This window comes from Pseudophryne corroboree, chromosome 11 (genome assembly GCF_028390025.1).
Source record: "Pseudophryne corroboree isolate aPseCor3 chromosome 11, aPseCor3.hap2, whole genome shotgun sequence".
In the NCBI taxonomy this organism is placed as follows: domain Eukaryota; kingdom Metazoa; phylum Chordata; class Amphibia; order Anura; family Myobatrachidae; genus Pseudophryne; species Pseudophryne corroboree.
The window spans coordinates 257,806,716-257,824,758 of NC_086454.1; the positions used below are offsets into that span (position 1 = coordinate 257,806,716).

Genomic DNA, 18,043 nt, shown 5'->3' on the forward strand with positions numbered 1-18,043 from the left:
CCATGGTCCTTACGGAGTCCCCAGCATCCTCTAGGACGTAAGAGAAAATTAGATTTTAAACCTACCGGTAAATCTATTTCTCCTAGTCCGTAGAGGATGCTGGGCGCCCGTCCCAGTGCGGAAACTCTGCAAGACTTGTATATAGTTGTTGCTTACATAAGGGTTATGTTACAGTTGAAATCGGTCTTGGACCGTTACTGTTGTTGTTCATATCATTAACTGGTTTTGTATGATCCAGGTTACATGGTATGATTGGTGTGGGCTGGTATGAATCTTGCCCTTGGATTTCTAAATCCTGCCTTGTATTGTCCATCTCCTCTGGGCACAGTTCTCTAACTGAGGTCTGGAGGAGGGGCATAGAGGGAGGAGCCAGTGCACACCCATAGTCAAAGTTCTTTTTAGGTGCCCTATCTCCTGCGGAGCCCGTCTATACCCCATGGTCCTTACGGAGTCCCCAGCATCCTCTACGGACTAGGAGAAATAGATTTACTGGTAGGTTTAAAATCTTATTTTAACGCTCGTATTTGAGCCATGAGGTCCACTTCTGGCAAGATCTTGCTGTCTCCACCTTCCTTTATATGCTATATATACTGTGAGTGGGGTACGCCATCTATGTCTCAGAGGATTTATTACTATCAGAAATAACATCACCTATTATATAAGGACATATTGCACTATGATGTTTTATTTCTGTTTCCATTGTATATCATCCTGAGTCAATTTGCGGAGCAGAAGTTTTTCTTTGGATCCACATCACAGCAGCAGGACCCATTTGGAAGTTGGATTCCTCCCACAGTCTTATATGGACATTAAGTATACTATTTGTATGAAATAACACTGAGCGCTTGTATTCGAGTATTCACATTTGCCTTCCCCTTGTTATTACTCTATTCCTCTGTGCATTCTGTGGGGACCTCATGAGCTGCCAGATCTGCTGCTTCTGCTTCTCTCCTTGCTCTGCGGCTACTCGGTTTGCTGTTCTTACTTGGGTTACAATCTAGGGCCAGAGGTTTGGCTATTTGTTACACCCTCTGTTTTCAATAGTAAAAGTCCCAGATTTGGACCCATCCTATTGCTGAAAGCGTTGGATACTTTTCCTGTATGTTGTTTCGTTCTACAGTGTTGCTTCCCTTGCAACCACTGTCTCAGTATTAGGTCCTAGGGTTTTGCAGGTTCTCAATGCCTTTCCACCCTGGATGTCTGCTTTGGGACGTCACCAATATATACTCCAATATGGGATCAGTATGAAAAGCCGGCGGTTGGGATGCTGAAGGTCAGCATACCGATGCCACCATCCCAATCTTGGCAATGCCGACAAGGGTGCACAGGGTACCCTAACCACCCTCCCCTACACTCCAACCCTCTCTGTCCGCAGCCTAACCCTAACCTCCCCTATTGGTGCCTAACCCTAACCTCTCCCTGGTGGTACCTAGACCTAACACCCCCCTTCCTGCATCCTAAACCTAACCCTCCCCCCTTAGTGCCTAACCCTAACACTCCCCCTCTTGTGCCTAACACCCCCCCCCCCCCCCTCTTTGCAGCCCAACCCTACCCCGCAGCCTCAACCTGTGAAACCTGTGTGTTTGCAGCCTAAACCTAACCCGGCAGTGCATACTTACCGTCGGGATCCTAATCTCTTCTGGATGCCGGCATTGGTATTCTGGCAGCTGTCGGGATTCCTGTGTCGTTATTATGGCTGCCGGGATCCTGAACGCATACCCACCAATATCTCCTAGTGGTTGAAGGAGAGAATTGTATTTTGGTACTTACCGATAAATCCCTACTCCGATTCCATAGGGGACACTGGACGCCCTCTCAGCGCTGTTCCTTGCTGCATTATTATTTGGAGAGTTGCAGTGGTATGTTGGTAGTCTGCTGGGTCTTGGTTTGTTGTGACTTTGCTCGCTGCTTCGATCCTTGGACAATTTTTCCTCCTTTTCCCTCCTTCCTCTCTGCTCTCCGTCTCCACTCGGGCTTAGTTAATCTTAACTGAGTGTCGTGGAATATGGAGGGGAGGAGCTAACTTCAATTCTAAATAAATTGAAAGTGCCAGGCTCCGCTCATCCACCTGTCTATACCCAGTATATACTCCTGTGTCTCCTATGGTATCGGAGAAAAGGGATTTATCAGTAAGTACCAAGATCATATTTTTACTGTAGAGCACCGTCATACCTTTCTTATTTTACCACTGTTACCTGGCAGAGTTTCCTTCACCAACCTTTCTGGATTCATTTAGGGAATATTTAGCAAACGCTATAGAGAGATAAAATGGAAATGTTGGCCACAGTCTACAAGTGACAGAAGTGCATTGTTTGCCATGAGCAACGTCTCCACTTTATCGCTATGATTTAGTGTGGAATTTAGTTAGAAGAGAATAAACATCAGGAGCAATAAACAGAAGATTCCCCCCCCCCCCCACACTATTTATCCTGTATTTATTCGGGCTATACAATTTGGCCGCCCAAGAAAAAATAGGATTTTGGTACTTACCAGGTAAATCCTTTTCTCTGAATCCATAGGGGGCACTGGAGTACTCTTGGGATATGGACGGTGTTAGCAAGGACAGGGCACTGAATATTCAAATTTCAGTAACTCTCCTCCCCTCCATACTCCCAGAATACCTCAGTGTGTTTTCCTGAGGCGAACAGGATAGAGAGGATGAACAATGGAGAATTACCTATAACATTATAACATAACGGACAACAATAAAGTTGACACATAACGTAACTGACAACTAACCAGTTGACACCATAACCGATAAATCGGTGAGAATGTGTTACCATAAGATCCACTGAACTTACCACAACCAGGTAAAACTGCTCTGGGTGGGCGTCCAGTGCCCCCTATGGATTCAAAGAAAAGGATTTACCTGGTAAGTACCAAAATCCTATTTTCTTTTTCATCCACTAGGGGTCACTGGAGTACTCTTGGGACGTACCAAAGCTTCCCTCGTGGGCGGGAGAGCTGTTTGGCACCTGTAACACTAGGCGGCCAAAGCTAGATGCTGATGCCGCAAACGTATCAAACTTGTAAAAGCGCACAAACGTGTGCACTGATGACTATGTAGCCGCACGGCAAAGCTGCGTCGCAGAAGCGCCACGACCAGCTGCCCATGAAGTTTCCACAGAACGTGTGGAATGAGCTGTTACTGATGTAGGCGGCTGTAACCTAGCATGAAGGTAGGCCTGACGTATGGTCAGTATAATTCATCTGGATAAGGTCTGCTTAGAAGCTGGCCAACCCATTTTGGCAGCATCATAGAGAACAAACAACGTATCCGTCTTACAAACTGTAGACGTTCGGGATACATAAACGCGTAATGTGCGTACCACATCCAAAGTTCCAGAATGTCCTGTTAACACAGGAACTACTATTGGTTGATTGATGTGAAAAGATGACACTACCTTTGGCCAGAAAGCGGGATTCGTCCGAAGCTCCGCTCTGTCATCATGAAACACTAAAAACGGTGGCTTGCATGCCAATGCACCCAAATCTGAAACACGCCTTGCCGAAGCTAAGGCTAGGAGAAAAATCGTTTTCCAAGTGAGAAACTTAATATCCACTTGATGTAAGGGTTCAAAGTATGAAGACTGTAAAAAATCTAAAACCAGATTCAAGTCCCATGGCGCTGTAGGTGGAATGAATGGAGGCTGTACTCTGAGGACACCTTGCAGAAAGGTGTGTACAGGCGGCAATAGAGCCAATCGTCTTTGAAAGCAAATTGACAAAGCAGATACCTGCACCTTTAGTGTAGATAAACGCAGTCCTCCATCTAAGCCCGTCTGTAGAAATAACAAAAGACGGGATAACTTGAAAGATGATGTCGGAAACTTCCGAGCTTCACACCAACCTATATAGGCACGCCAAATCCTGTAATAATGAGCTGTCGTAACTTGATTTCTAGCACGTAACATGGTTGGTATAACCGATAGTGGAATGCCCTCTCTTCTTAAGAGGGCGGTCTCAACAGCCACCCCGTCAAACGCATCCTCGCTAAATCGGGTTAAAGGAATGGACCCTGTTGTAACAAGTCCGGACGTAGCGGAAGCGGCCAAGGACAGTCTGCGAGTAGCCCGTGAAGAACCGAGAACCAAGCTCTCCGAGGCCAATGAGGCGCCACTAGTATGACTGTGGCGGACTCTCGTTTGATCCGTTTTAGCAACAGGGAGCAGCGGAAACGGTGGAAACAGATACACGAGGCTGTACGGCCACGCAATCGTGAGAGCATCCACTGCCACTGCCTTTGGATCTCGCGTTCTGGACACATACTGGGGCGTTAGGTGATTGTGGCGAGATGCCATCAGGTCCACTTGAGGGTAACCCCACCTCTGGACCAACATGTGAAACACTTCTGGATTTAATGCCCATTCTCCTGGATGAAAATCCCGATGGCTGAGATAATCCGCCTCCCAGTTGTCCATTCTCGGAATGAACACTACCGACAATATCACTTGGTGATGGCCGGCCCAATTGAGGATTCGAGCTACTTCCCGCATGCCATGCGGCTTCTCGTTCCTCCTTGTTTGTTGATGTACGCGACCGCCGTTGCGTTGTCTGACTGCACTTGGACAGTCTGAGACCGAAGCATGTGCACTACGTGTCGTAGCGCATTGTAAATTGGCCGGAGTTCTAGGACATTTATAGACAGTAATCTTTCGTGATCCGCCCAGAGACCCTGGAGCTGACAATTTTGAACTACAGCTCCCCAACCTCTGAGACTCGCGTCTGTGGTTAGAACTATCCAATTCCAGACGCCGAACCGATTTCCTGCGGTTAGATTGTGTACTTGGAGCCACCAGAGTACAGAAACTCTGGCCCGTGGAGACAACCTCACCCTCTAGTGAATCTGCAGATGCGAGCCCGACCACTGTGCGAGCACATGCAGTTGAAAAGGACGTGAGTGAAATCTTCCGAACAGAAGCGCTTTGAAAGCCGCCACCATTGTGCCTAACAGGCGAATGCACAAATGTACCGAGGCTTGAGCACTAATCGTACCAGATGACGAATAGTCTGTACTTTCTGTTCTGGTAGGCAAATTCTTCGATCTACCGTATAGAGAATCATCCCTAGGAATTGAAGTCGTTGAGACGGAATCCGATGTGAGTTCTTGAAGATGACAATCCAACCGTGCTGAACCAGCACATTGTACGTTAGCAACGCATGTTGAAGGCGCATTTGGTGAGACGGAGCTTTGATGAGCAAATCGTCTAAGTACGGAACTATTATCACTTCCAGGGATATGAGATGAGCCATCATAACAGACATCACTTTGGTGAATACCCTAAGCGCCGACGAGAGGGCCAACGGTAGAGCCTGAAACTGATAATGGATCTGCCATATCGCAAAACGCAAGAACCTCTGATGAGGTGGCCAAATCGGAATGTGTAAGTACGCATCCTCGAGATCCAGCGCAATCATGAATTCCTGTGGCTCTAAACCTGCAAGTACTGTCCGCAGAGATTCCATTTTGAATCTGTAGTAAGTATTCAATATTGGCCTGACCGAGCCATCCGGCTTTGGTACTACAAACAGACTGGAATAATAACCCTGACCTTGTTGGTGTGCAGGGACCGGAATCAAAACTGCTGAATCCAGCAGAGAGTGAATGGCAATTTACCGAACCGCCCTCTTGCCGTCCGACACAGGCAGTCCTGTCTTGAAAAACCGCAGAGGCAGTAGACAGTCGAACTCTTATCTTTTAACACTAAATTGCGGATCCACCCATCTGTGGATGTCTGGAACCACGCCAAATGAAACGTCTGAAGGCGTGCTCCCACAACTGGAGAACCGAGGTGGGCTGGGAGCCCGTCATGCCACTGGCTTGCCGGTGACCTTAGCGTCCGGACGACTGGTGTTGGTTTGTTGAAAACCACGTCCTCGACCTCGCCTACCAGGCGTGGCTGTTTCTCTACCACGGCCTCGAAAGGGCTGAGGTCTAAAGGATTCGAACGCTGGTCCAGAGTATTTCCGTGAAAAATACCTTTGTCCAAATAAGGACCAAACAACCTTTGCATAAGATAATGCTTCTATTCTTCTCTCGACCTTTGCCTCTGCCTGCTAAGGACGCAGCCAGAGCGCTTGTCGTGCCACAACGAGTGACTCTGAAAGGCGAGAACTGACTAGGCAGACGTCCGTAGAAGCTGTACATAGATAATCAGCAGCTTCGCAGATTTGATCAGCGAGAAGCATAAGGTGGACGTTTTGTAGGGCGGACCTGAGTCCTGTTATCCAGACAAGCAACGCCGTAGTTACCCAAATGCCAACCAAACACGGTCGAAGCAACACCCCTGCTGCTGTATACAGCGACTCTAGCATAGCTCCCATGGAGTGTCACTGACTTTGGAAACGGGTAACTAGACTGAAATCGGCGAGGTTTAGATACCTGTGTATCAGGATCCTTTTAACATCTTATTTAGAGATTCCGGAAAAAAAATAAGAAACACGCTGGAGATCTGTGGTCTAGTAAAGACCACCTTATAAATTGTCAGAGCCTCTTCAATCCCTGTAAACTTCAGAGACTGACGCACCCACACTATCTGACTGCTGGTCTATTCACCCTTCTCACATTCATCTTGCGCAGTTAGGCCTGGCATAGAATCGTCAGGATTGCAACATAGCAGAAACTGGGAATTTATAAGGCAAATGAGAACTATCTTTGCAAAATAGGAGATGAAATGGGAGTATAAAATATACTGTGCATGTGGTAGAACTCACCGGGAACCCACTGGTACAGACATTGCAGTGAAACAACTTTTTCGTCTTTGCTGGTGACTTACTTATTATGTAACCAGACAAATAAATAGACAAAGACAGACCAATTCCACCTCAGTAAAATTGCGAAAATGTGTATATGGTCAAAGTGCAGTGCACGTGGCCAAACCATAAGAAACCTGATCCAAAAAATCCTACCAACACCCCTGCGCCATCCGGTGGAGCAGTGTTGTAGGACAGGAACGTTCTGGAAAAGAAACAAAGTATGATTAAAATGGCCTCCATCCATGTGTTTATAGTCAAAGAACATATAGCATATTTCCTTACATGACCATATATACATACAGTATTCTATATACATTTTCTATGGTATAACAAGTGCTACACGAATGCATATATAACACAATGCAGCCCCTTCTTTAGCATAGGCTGTCTATTGCTTCTGCTGTGGCATAATCTCTCCCCCCCTCCCCCCTGCAGCTGCGCTGCATGTAATAGGGACAGGGAAACTCCTGACTGCCCAGCATGAGCCCACTAGTTACTAGAGGGCTGTTTTACAGGGACAGACCGCGGCAGCAGTGTGCACTGTCCGCGGTCTGAGTGATCAGAGGCGCCGGCATCTCCCCCCCCCCCCCCCCTGCTACCCCCTTAGTGTGTGCAGGGAGCGCTGGCAGTGCTGAGCTGCCGGCCGTTATTGAGACAGACCGCGGCAGCAGTGAACACTGTCCGCGGTCTGAGTGAGCAGTTACCTTCCCCTAAGCGACGGAGCCTCCGGCCGTGACAGGGTCAGACCGCGGCAGCACTTAACGCTGTCCGTGATCTGATTGTGCACTACAGGCAGGGAGCGCTGAGAACGGCGCTTGCAGCGGCCGTCCAGCGCGTCCCTCCTGAGCGGCGGCCGGGAATAGGGGAGAGGCGGCGGGGAGCTGATAACAGCGGTGCCGGGGACGGAGCAGCGGGATGCCTCGGGCGACGCACATAGCAGTCCCCCCACACGGCGGGGCGGCAGCGTGAGCTGACCGCCCCGGTCATAAATACCTGGGTTCCTGTGCTCTGACGGGGCTTCTACAGCAAGCTCCGTTCTGCAGCCTCAGCTGAAGGTAGCTGATGTACTTGGGCTCTGACGGGGCTTCTTCCAGCAAGCTCCGTCCAGTCCTTTCTGCAGTCTCAGCTGAAGTTAGCTGAGCTGCTTGTGGCTGTGAGGGGGCTCCTTTGTGAGGCCCGACACGCCAAGAGCTGCACGCAACAGCTTCTGTAATCCCGGACCCATAGCTTTTGTGGAAGCTGGGAAAGGATTGTAAATATATAAAAATAGAATATGTGGAGGAGCTCCACACTTTGTGCTCCTTGTGAGCACCGAAAAAACACTGGGGTATTCTGGGAGTATGGAGGGGAGGAGAGTTACTGAAATTTGAATATTCAGTGCCCTGTCCTTGCTAACACCGTCCATATCCCAAGAGTACTCCAGTGACCCCTAGTGGATGAAAAAGAAATTACATTCTCTCCCAAAAACACAAAGGTTCAGTGAAACCTATGTGTTTTCGTCCGAAAACGGGGTTGTTTTCAGGGATTTGTTTCTCCTGCCTGAGGCAGGAGAAACATAATCCCTGATGAGCCGCGGCTCTCGTTGGCTTATCAGGGATAATTGAATAGGCGTGGGGGAATCAGTTAGTCATGAGTAAAAGCATTGTGGCTAAATTAATTTCCCCATTAATACATCTCTCCCTTAGTGTTTTTAAAAATTGGCTCCAATACACATTGTAATTCACTTTCTAGTGCTGCCACAAGGAACAACTCCAAATGACAAGAAATCCCTTTCCTTCCGCAGTCCAAAATCATAATGGGCCATTAATTGTCTGCTGACTACAATACAGTATCAGTATGTTCTAATAGTGAATGAGTACAGATTCACAGGACACTGCTGTGTAATATAAATATGAGGAGTCCAGTGTTTGGAAAGCACTTGGCACTTCATCTCTTTTCCCAGATGACTTTTTATCTGATTTTTGCTTGTCTTGTTCCAACACTGGAATATGTTTTGATTTAATGAAATTTCTGTTTTTGCCTTTAGATATCCCAAAACGAGATGAATTTTTAGAAGCCGTGAGCAGTGCTTTGCGAGCATTACTACAGACTATGGCATCTAAAGGGATACCACAGGTATGTGTCCACCAGTCTGTGTACGTACATACAAATAAAAATACCCCCCCAAAAAAGGTGTGAAATAAACACCAGATTTAAAAAAAATAAAAAAAATTCTACTTGCCTTTCAGTGCTAACATCTATGGATTTTTAATCCATTTTGGTCTTGTCTACGTTTCATCTCCTGAATCCCTGCTGACTTTTTATTATTATTTTTTTAAACTTAATGTACTTTTTATGTAGTAAAATGACCAGTATGGAGTTATGTTTATAATATCTGCTTCTTTTTATAGTGTATGACCCCGGAAAAAATCATCAGCTTTTGTCAGGCCTGCGTCACTAGCCAGAACACCAGTACAAGGACGAACGCAGTCAGTATTATTGGGATCACGGGCAGTGTACTTGCCAAAATTAAGAACACAGCAGAAAATCTGGAGGTACATCTAGCCGGAGCAGGAACTCCTGTATACATAAGCATTAAAGCCATTCTTCAGAGGTCTTTTAAATGATTGATAAACATTGCTATTACTGAATTGGAGAACTGTATCTAAAATCAGTGCTGGTTTTACATGACTTAAGACCCCCACACTTAAAACCATTCAGCACCCACCACATTATGTGTTATGGCCAGTCCCATCCCACGTTTTACTATACACTTTTCTACATTTACAATTTTCCACTTTATTAATGTAAGTCAATGAGGGAATCTACTGAAACCTGTAGCCTGCCCCAGTAGCAGCACTAATATTGAGTTTCATTTGGCTCTAATAGTACTGCTTCATATCTCAGCAACTATTCTATCCAGTTAGTTTACGCATGATCATAAGTTACTGTGGAGGATGGTTTGATACATTTCCCCCTTTGGCTGCTGTGTGTTTTGCTAGGAGACTTCAGCTTGGTTCCCAGACACATCTCTTGAACTTGCTTACAAGTGATACTTTGCAAATCGAATAAATCATTGTAGAACTGACTTATAATGTGGTCGCTGTTGGTGTCTTTGAGATTATTGAATTCCATATTGCAGTTACATTTTATGCTTATGGATAGTATTATTTATTCCAGTATATAGAATGTTCAAAGTACAAGTATATAGAATGTTCAAAGTACAAATCATTGTTTTACAATGGCCAATGTAGTCATCTAATTTAATTATGTGATATATTAGGAAATGTAATTCTTCATGAACACAGCTTGAAAAAAAAAAAAAAGTAACTAAACTCTGCGTCACAGTATAGTAATGTAATTGTAAATGGATTGGTAGTAAAACAAGTCTCCCTTTAAAAGTTTCTGTCTTTTTAGTCTACGGTTTCATAATGTTATTTTTTTTTTTTTATGTCCCCTCCCCCTTCCAGCTGATGGGAAATATCCTCCTTGGATTCGCTGCTAATGACTCCTCTCTGGTAGTATGTGGAGGGGCGCTGGACGCCCTCTTTGATGTATTTGCAGATGGCGAGGAAGCGGAAAAGGCTGCAGTGGCGATTAATCTGCTCCAAGCTCTTAAGAAATTGCAACCAGCTTTCAAATCAAAGGTACGGACTTGCTGTTTGTATAACTGAGTGTACAGTCTATAACTGGTGTGATGTTACTTATAAATGCAAGCTCTGTGCTGTGTACCCAACAACAATAGAGGTTTATCTCTGAATTATCAACTTTTTATATTGTGTGTGAGAACTGCTTTTCCCTGCAATCCAAGGGAATGTATATAAAAATTGCACCAATTAGTTTTCTCTTTCATCCACTAGGGGACACTGGAGCGTTCCTTAGACATTAGGGGTGTGAAGCTTGCAACCGGAGGTGTGGCACAATATAAAAAAAATTAGCATTGTCTGCACAGCCGGCTCCTCCCCCTTCACGCCCCTCATGCCTCAGTTTTGAAAATTGTGCTTGGAGGAGTAGCACGTGGGAGCACATAGCTCCTGACTAATGAAGATTTCTATGACTGCATCAACCTAATAAAAGGGGGACAAAGTCTAGATATATCTGAGAGACAAAGATCCCATTTGAAGGGAACGGCATCTCTCAGCAGGAGATCCTCTTTTGGTTAGCAGTGAGTACTGGTTGATATGAGGGCCCTAGTATTAGAACAAGTAGGCAGTCAGGCAGATGGTAAATTACTGATATGAGCTATTTATGAGGTGCTCTGTGGTGCATAATCCCCAACTAGTCCGCCAGCAGAGTGTATAACTAATCCTGTCAGTTTCCCTCACTGAGCGGCCAACGCTGAGCGCGTCAGGGTAGCGCGCATGCTGGCCGGGTGAGGCGCCGCCGTCTTAGGCTGCTGAAGGTCTTCCGTAGCGGGGGGGGGGGGGGGGGGAGGGATGCATCATTAGTCTTCTCCGCTGACGGGTGCTGCGCTGGGACCGGGTGAGAGAGTGGTACCGGTGCGTGCGCGCCGGAGACGGAGGGCAGAGACCGCCTGTTTATTACCTTCTAGACAAGCGCGGCAGTAGTGTCACAGCCGCGGGGGACAGAATAAGGAAGGTATGATGGTTGTTCTGAGCGTCCCTCCTCCTCCTCCAGTATTAGAATCAGTGATAGGGAATTTAATGAAGTCAATGTGATTTTTTTAGTGGTGGCCATCTTTAATTACCAGATAGGCGCCAAGCTGAGGGGCAGGGATCTGCCCTCCCCCTCCTATCAATTATCCAATAAGAATTCCACAGGGAGTTTTAGGTGTAGTTAGGGCTCCCTCTACTGGAGATTTGTAATTTGTATTTTATATATAGAGATAGTGGAATGAGGATCTCCTGAAGAATAATACTTTATTTTTATATGTATTTTCAAGGATTTCTGCTTAAAGATCCTGAAGAAAATACTGAGAAACACAGGACGACCCTATATCGCTGATGATTGACAGTTGGGTCTGTGAGGTTTGCAAACCGGCTGGTGTTAAAACTTTTTTTCTTTCTTTTTGTTAGTTTTGTCTTCCCTTTCTACGTAAGGAAGGGAGAAGTTTTTACAGCCGGTTCCAACCCCTTCACTCCCGTCGTGTACTACAGGCTTTCTCTTCCTGGTGTAAAGGGTGAAAGCACTGTGTAAATGTCAAGTAAACGGCTAATCATGTCTAAAGCACCAACCAAGACCTCTAAGACCTATTATGTTTGTACGAAGTGTAACACGAAGAGCACACGGGTTGGCAGCTTCGGGGTGTGCGACTCCTGCTTAGACAAGGACGCCCCACCTGGCAGCAGTGCTCCGTCTAGGTCGTGAGAGGATACTCTTGCAGACAGAATATCCAAAGAAATGGCGGAATCACGCAAGCAACAATCAGAGTGGGCTGCGGGATTCTCAAAGACTATGGAAGAATTCCTCATCAAATTAACGCCGCCTGCACAAGCAGAAACGAATGTGCGCAAGGCAGTTAAAAGACCCCTTCCTGTTGTTCCAGTATCAGAGGAGGAGGAGGGTCTTATTATGGATACGGAGGAAGGTGAGTTGATAGATTCTAACCTGGACGCCGATTCTACGGAAGAGGATTCGGCGATCTCAGGTCTTGATTCTTTAATTGATGCAGTGAAAGAGATCCTGAACTTTAAGGGAGAAGAGGTTAAGGAGCCTGAGGAATTCGACTTATTCGAATCCCAAAGACCACGTTCAGCAGTTTTTCCCATTCCTAAATCTCTCCAATCTCAAATGGGGAAGGCCTGGAAACAACCTGATAAACGTTTTCAATTCCCGAAACGGTTTCAGGTAACGTACCCTTTACCTAAGGGTGTAATGGATAAATGGGAGACTCCGCCGGTAGTGGATGCCTCCCTAGGAAGATTATCCAAAAAGACAATCTTACCAATACCTAATGTAACGACTTTAAAGGACGCTTCAGACCGTAAGGTTGACACGGCTTTAAAGTCGATTTTTGTAGCAGCAGGTGCGGCACAGACACCTACACTCATCTGTGCTTGGCTTAACAAGGCCATGGGAGCATGGGCCAGCTGTATTATACAGGCTATTGAGGAGGAAGATAGCCTGGAAGAGATTACTCAACTGGCGGAACACATTCGAGAATCTGCTTTATACTTGTGTCAGGCCTCAAAGGATGCTAGCAGGATTGCATCGCGCATCTCTGCATCGGCCATATCGGCAAAGCGGATTTAATGGCTCAGAGAATGGCAAGGAGACTCTGACACGAAGAAGGTGGTGGAAGCCATTACCTTTGGGGGTGAAATGCTTTTCGGTCCAGAATTGGACAAGTGGATTGCACAGGCTACGGCAGGAAAGTCCACATTCCTACCTACTCCTTATACGAGAACCACTCCACAGGTTAAGAGAGGTTATTCGGGTCCAATGTTTAAGTCTTTCAGATCTCAGTCCTTTCGAGCCTGAGGGAGAGGTTTCGGTGCGCCGGCACGTGGGGGCAGAGGTAGAGGCCGCTCACAGGCAACGACCAGAAAGCAGGATAAACCTACAGACAAGACCGTGGCATGACGGTCTGCCAGCTCACCTGGGGTCCCCCCTAGTGGGCGCACGGCTGTAGGGTTTTCAGGACACATGGGCCAACACCTCTCCAGAAATTTGGATAAACAACATAATCTCACAAGGGTACAAAATGGATTTTCAAGAAAGACCCCACAGTCAGTTTTTTACAACAGGTTTGCCTCGGTGCCCTCAGAAGGCAAAAGCGTTACGGACGGCAATTCAAAAATTGCTACAGTCAGAGGTCATTATTCCAGTTCCCGCCTCTAAGAGAGGAACGGGGTTCTATTCCAGTCTTTTTGTCGTGCCAAAGCCAGACGGTACGGTCAGGCCGATACTCAATTTAAAAGTTTTAAACCAGTTTCTAAAGGTTTACAAATTCAAAATGGAATCAATCCAGTCGGTCATTGCAGGTTTGGAACAAGAAGAGTTCATGGTGTCCATGGACATAAAAGATGCTTACCTGCATATCCCTATTTGGTCCCCCCACCAAGCTTACCTAAGGTTTGCACTGGTGAAGGATCATTACCAATTCAGAGCTTTACCATTCGGCCTATCTTCAGCCCCAAGGATCTTCACGAAGATCATGGCGGTCATGGTTGCAGGATTAAGGCTACTGGGGGTCACGATAATACCTTATCTAGACGATCTCCTGATCAAGGCCTCCTCTCAAGAGAAGCTGATAAAGGATGCTCAGACATCTCACCGATTTCTCATTCAACATGGATGGATAGTGAACTTCCAGAAGTCCAACCTCATTCCAACTCAACGGATTCAGTTCCTAGGCCTTATATTGGACACGGTGAAATTGAGACTTTTTCTGCCAGAATCCAAGATTCAGGACATACAGAAATTGGTGGCTCAGGTACTAAGGACACTGACGGATTCTCTCCACCTCTGTGTGCAACTTCTCGGGAAGATGGTAGCGTCGTTCGAAGCTCTCCAGTACAGCAGACTTCGTTCCCGACCATTCCAGATGAATCTCATTGCTCAAGGAGCAGGTTCGCACTGGCTGCTTCATCGGAGAATCCGCCTTCAACCACAAGTACGAGTCTCCCTGATATGGTGGTCGTTACACAAGAATCTCGCAGCAGGGAAGAGATTCGGCATTTGGGATTGGAGGATCCTGACAACGGACGCCAGTCTCAGAGGTTGGGGTGCCGTCCTGGAGGACTATCAATTTCAGGGAAGGTGGACGTTACAGGAGAGCAGATTACCCATAAACATTCTCGAACTAAGAGCTGTTTACAATGCACTTCTCTTAGCCGAAGACCTGGTCATAGGTCAGTACGTACGGATACAGTCGGACAATGTCACAACGACTGCTTACATAAACCGTCAAGGGGGAACAAAGAGCAGGATGTCGTTAAAGGAAGCAACAAGAACATCATCCTCTCGGCAGTATTCATTCCAGGTGTGGAGAACTGGGAGGCAGATTATCTCAGTCGCCAGGACATGCATCCGGGAGAGTGGTGCCTGCATCCACGGATCTTCGAGATGGTGGTGAGAAGATGGGGTCTACCTCAGGTCGACCTGATGGCGTCGCGGCAGAACCACCAGCTGCCCAGATGTGTCCAGGACAAGGGATCCAGCAGCAGAAAGAGTGGACGCATTAACGCTTCCTTGGGGCTACGAAAAGGTTTACATATTTCCACCCTTCCCACTCATACCAAGGGTTCTGAAGAGGTTGAAACGAGAACGAGTGTGGGCGATTCTAATCGCACCAGATTGGCCACGCAGGAGTTGGTACTCGGACCTACAAGGGTTGTTGTCGGACGACCCTTGGCGGTTACCTCAAAGAGAGGACCTGCTGTCTCAGGGACCGTTCCTACACCCAGACCTGAACAGGCTGCGTTTAACGGCTTGGCTGTTGAAACCCGGATCTTAAGGAACAGAGGGATACCTAGAATGGCCATTTCTACGATGATTGCGGCTAGGGAGCCGGTCACAGCTTGGCACTACTACAGAATTTGGAAGAAATACATAGACTGGTGTCAGGAACGTGGATGGAATATGACGACCTTCCACTTATCCAGACTTTTACTTTTCCTTCAGGCCGGCCGGCCTAGACTTAGGTCTGCGGCTGGGATCTCTGAAGGTTCAGGTGTCGGCCCTTTCCATCCTTTTTCAACAACGGTTGGCATCCTTGCCAGAGGTTCAGACTTTTTTACAGGGGGTTCTGAGGATACAGCCCCCTTTTCGTCCTCCCACTGCACCATGGGATTTAAATTTGGTGTTAGATTTTTTGAAATCACCACTCTTTGAGCCGTTACCAAGAACAGACCTGAAATATCTCTCTTGGAAGGTAACATTGCCAGCTTTGGCTTCGGCTAGGCTTGTCTTTGAGTTAGGAGCCTTATCGTGTAAGAGTCCTTTTTTGATTTTTCATGAGGATCGGGCAGAACTCCGTACAACAGCGGATTTCCTTCCTAAGGTTGTTTCGGGGTTTCATGTAAACCAACCAATTGTGGTCCCATCTTTCCAGTGTCTCGCAGATGGGGACGTGTCCTTGGATGCTGTCCGAGCTTTGCGGTTGTACGTACAAGTTACGTCGTCCTTCAGGAAGTCAGACCATTTGTTCATCCTTTATGATGGACCAAAGAGGGGTTGGCCAGCTTCTAAGCAGTCTGTCTCGATGGATTAGACTTGCCATTCGGTAAGCTTATATTTCCTGTGGTAAACAGGTTCCAGTACAGACGGGTGCTCATATTACCGATCGGTGGGTGCCTCCTGGGCGGCTGCCAGAGGTGTTTCCACTACTCAACTTTGCAGAGCGGCGACGTGGTCCTCAGCCCACACGTTCACGAAATTTTACAAGTTTGATACCTTTGCGTCCGAGGATTCTAAGTTCGGACGTTCGGTTTTGCAGGCCACAGACAGCACTACCTTCCTGGGAGATAACTTTTGGACGTCCCCTAATGTCTAAGGCAGAGGTTCTCAAACTCGGTCCTCGGGGGCACACACAGTGCATGTTTTGCAGGTCTCCTCACAGAATCGCAAGTAAAATAATTAGCTCCACCTGTGGACCTTTTAAAATGTGTCGGTGAGTAATTAATACACCTGTGCACCTGCTGGGTTACCTGCAAAACATGCACTGTGTGTGCCCCCGAGGACCGAGTTTGAGAACCTCTGGTCTAAGGAATGCTCCAGTGTCCCCTAGTGGATGAAAGCGAAAAGAGGATTTTGGTACTTACCGATAAATCCATTTCTCTGAATCCTCTAGGGGACACTGGACGCCCTCCTCGGTGCTGTCGATCCTGCTGTGTTCATAGTTCTTGGTTATACAGTTTGTGCAAACTGTTAGTTTTTCGGTTGAAGAAGTTTCTTGAATGCTGTTTGATATGTAGTACGGTTCGGTTCCTCGCCAGGTGCTCTAGTATCATGTCCTAATCTCTCAGTATTTTCAAAACTGAGGCATGAGGGGCGTGAAGGGGGAGGAGCCGGCTGTGCAGACAATGCTAATTTTTTTTAGATTGTGCCACACCTCCGCTTGCAAGCTTCACACCCCTAATGTCTAAGGAACGCTCCAGTGTCCCCTAGAGGATTCAGAGAAATGGATTTATCGGTAAGTACCAAAATCCTCTTTTCCCAGAAATCAGATCTGTAGTTATAGATTGCAGTTTGGAAGATATTCCCATTTGTGACTCGGCTTCTATGATCATACTTGTATCCCAGAGGAGTCTACAATAGATACACATCTGTGCAGTGTATATGGCAGAAAGCGGATTGAAGACCCATGTGGATTACAATATTATAATTTGGGGGTCTGTGACAACATTTTGGACTGGAATCTTCTATTAAGTCATAGCGTTGTTTTCTCTATAATCCATAAGGGATACTGGGGACACTTAGTTTAATGGGTTTAGATGGAGTCTAAAAGAGCCGGCGCACTTTACATTTCTTCAGCACGGTGTGCTGGCTCCTCCCCTCTATGCCCTCCCTTACAGCTCAGTATAGAAAAATGTGCCCTCAGGAGAAGATGCACACTCTGGAGCTCCAGAGAGTTTTTCTATTTTATGTGCTGTATAAAAACCTAATAAAAAAAAAAAAAAGTACCGTTAAAATACATTCTTACCAAGACAGACTATATTTCTCTAACGTCCTAGGGGATACTGGGATGGAATTAGTACCATGGGGTATAGATTGGGTCCATTGGAGCCTGGCACTTTAAGAAATCTTCAGTGTGTGCTGGCTCCTCCCCTCTATGCCCCTCCACCACACTCAGTTTAGAAAAATGTGCCCAAGGAGCCGGTTGCATTCTCTGGAGCTCTAGAGAGTTTTCTTCAAAACTTTATTTTAGTTTGTTATTTTCAGGCAGCACTGGCTGGCACCAGTCTGCCTGCGTCGTGGGACTTAGGGGGGGACTGAACCAACCTCTTATAGGGTTAATGGTCCGGATCCCCGCCGACAGGACAAAGCTCTTGAGGTGCTGTTTCACATGCCCCCAGGGTATGCGCGCACACCGACAGCATACCGCCACCCATAACAGAGCTGAAGACGCTGGTGCAGTGAGTACACAAACCAGGGTCCCGGTTAGCGGGTCCCCGGTTACAGTGGCGGCTTAAGGGCACGGCGGGCTCTTGGCTGCGGTTCCCGCTGTGGAAACCCACTCTGGCGCAGAAAGGGGTTTTAACCCAGTTTTCTGCATTTTGATGCTAATGCCAGTATAATTAAGCTTAGGTACCGCGCCATTAAGGGGGCAGGGCTTCCCGGAGAGTGGTACCAGTGGCTCAGTGGCGCCATTTCCTGCTGCATCCGACTCCAGGCTACATGAAAG

General features: G+C 47.0%; 1 protein-coding gene across 2 annotated transcripts in view; it reads left to right on the forward strand.

Annotated features, from left to right (window-relative positions):
- HEATR3 (HEAT repeat containing 3) overlaps positions 1-18,043 on the forward strand; it is a 211,355-nt gene that overhangs the window by 175,180 nt on the left and 18,132 nt on the right. For both annotated transcript variants that reach the window (XM_063945350.1, XM_063945351.1), the window contains 3 exons: positions 8,783-8,871; positions 9,147-9,290; positions 10,206-10,382. In XM_063945350.1, the coding sequence (XP_063801420.1) occupies positions 8,783-8,871; positions 9,147-9,290; positions 10,206-10,382 (410 nt within the window). The remainder of the gene's footprint in view (positions 1-8,782; positions 8,872-9,146; positions 9,291-10,205; positions 10,383-18,043) is intronic.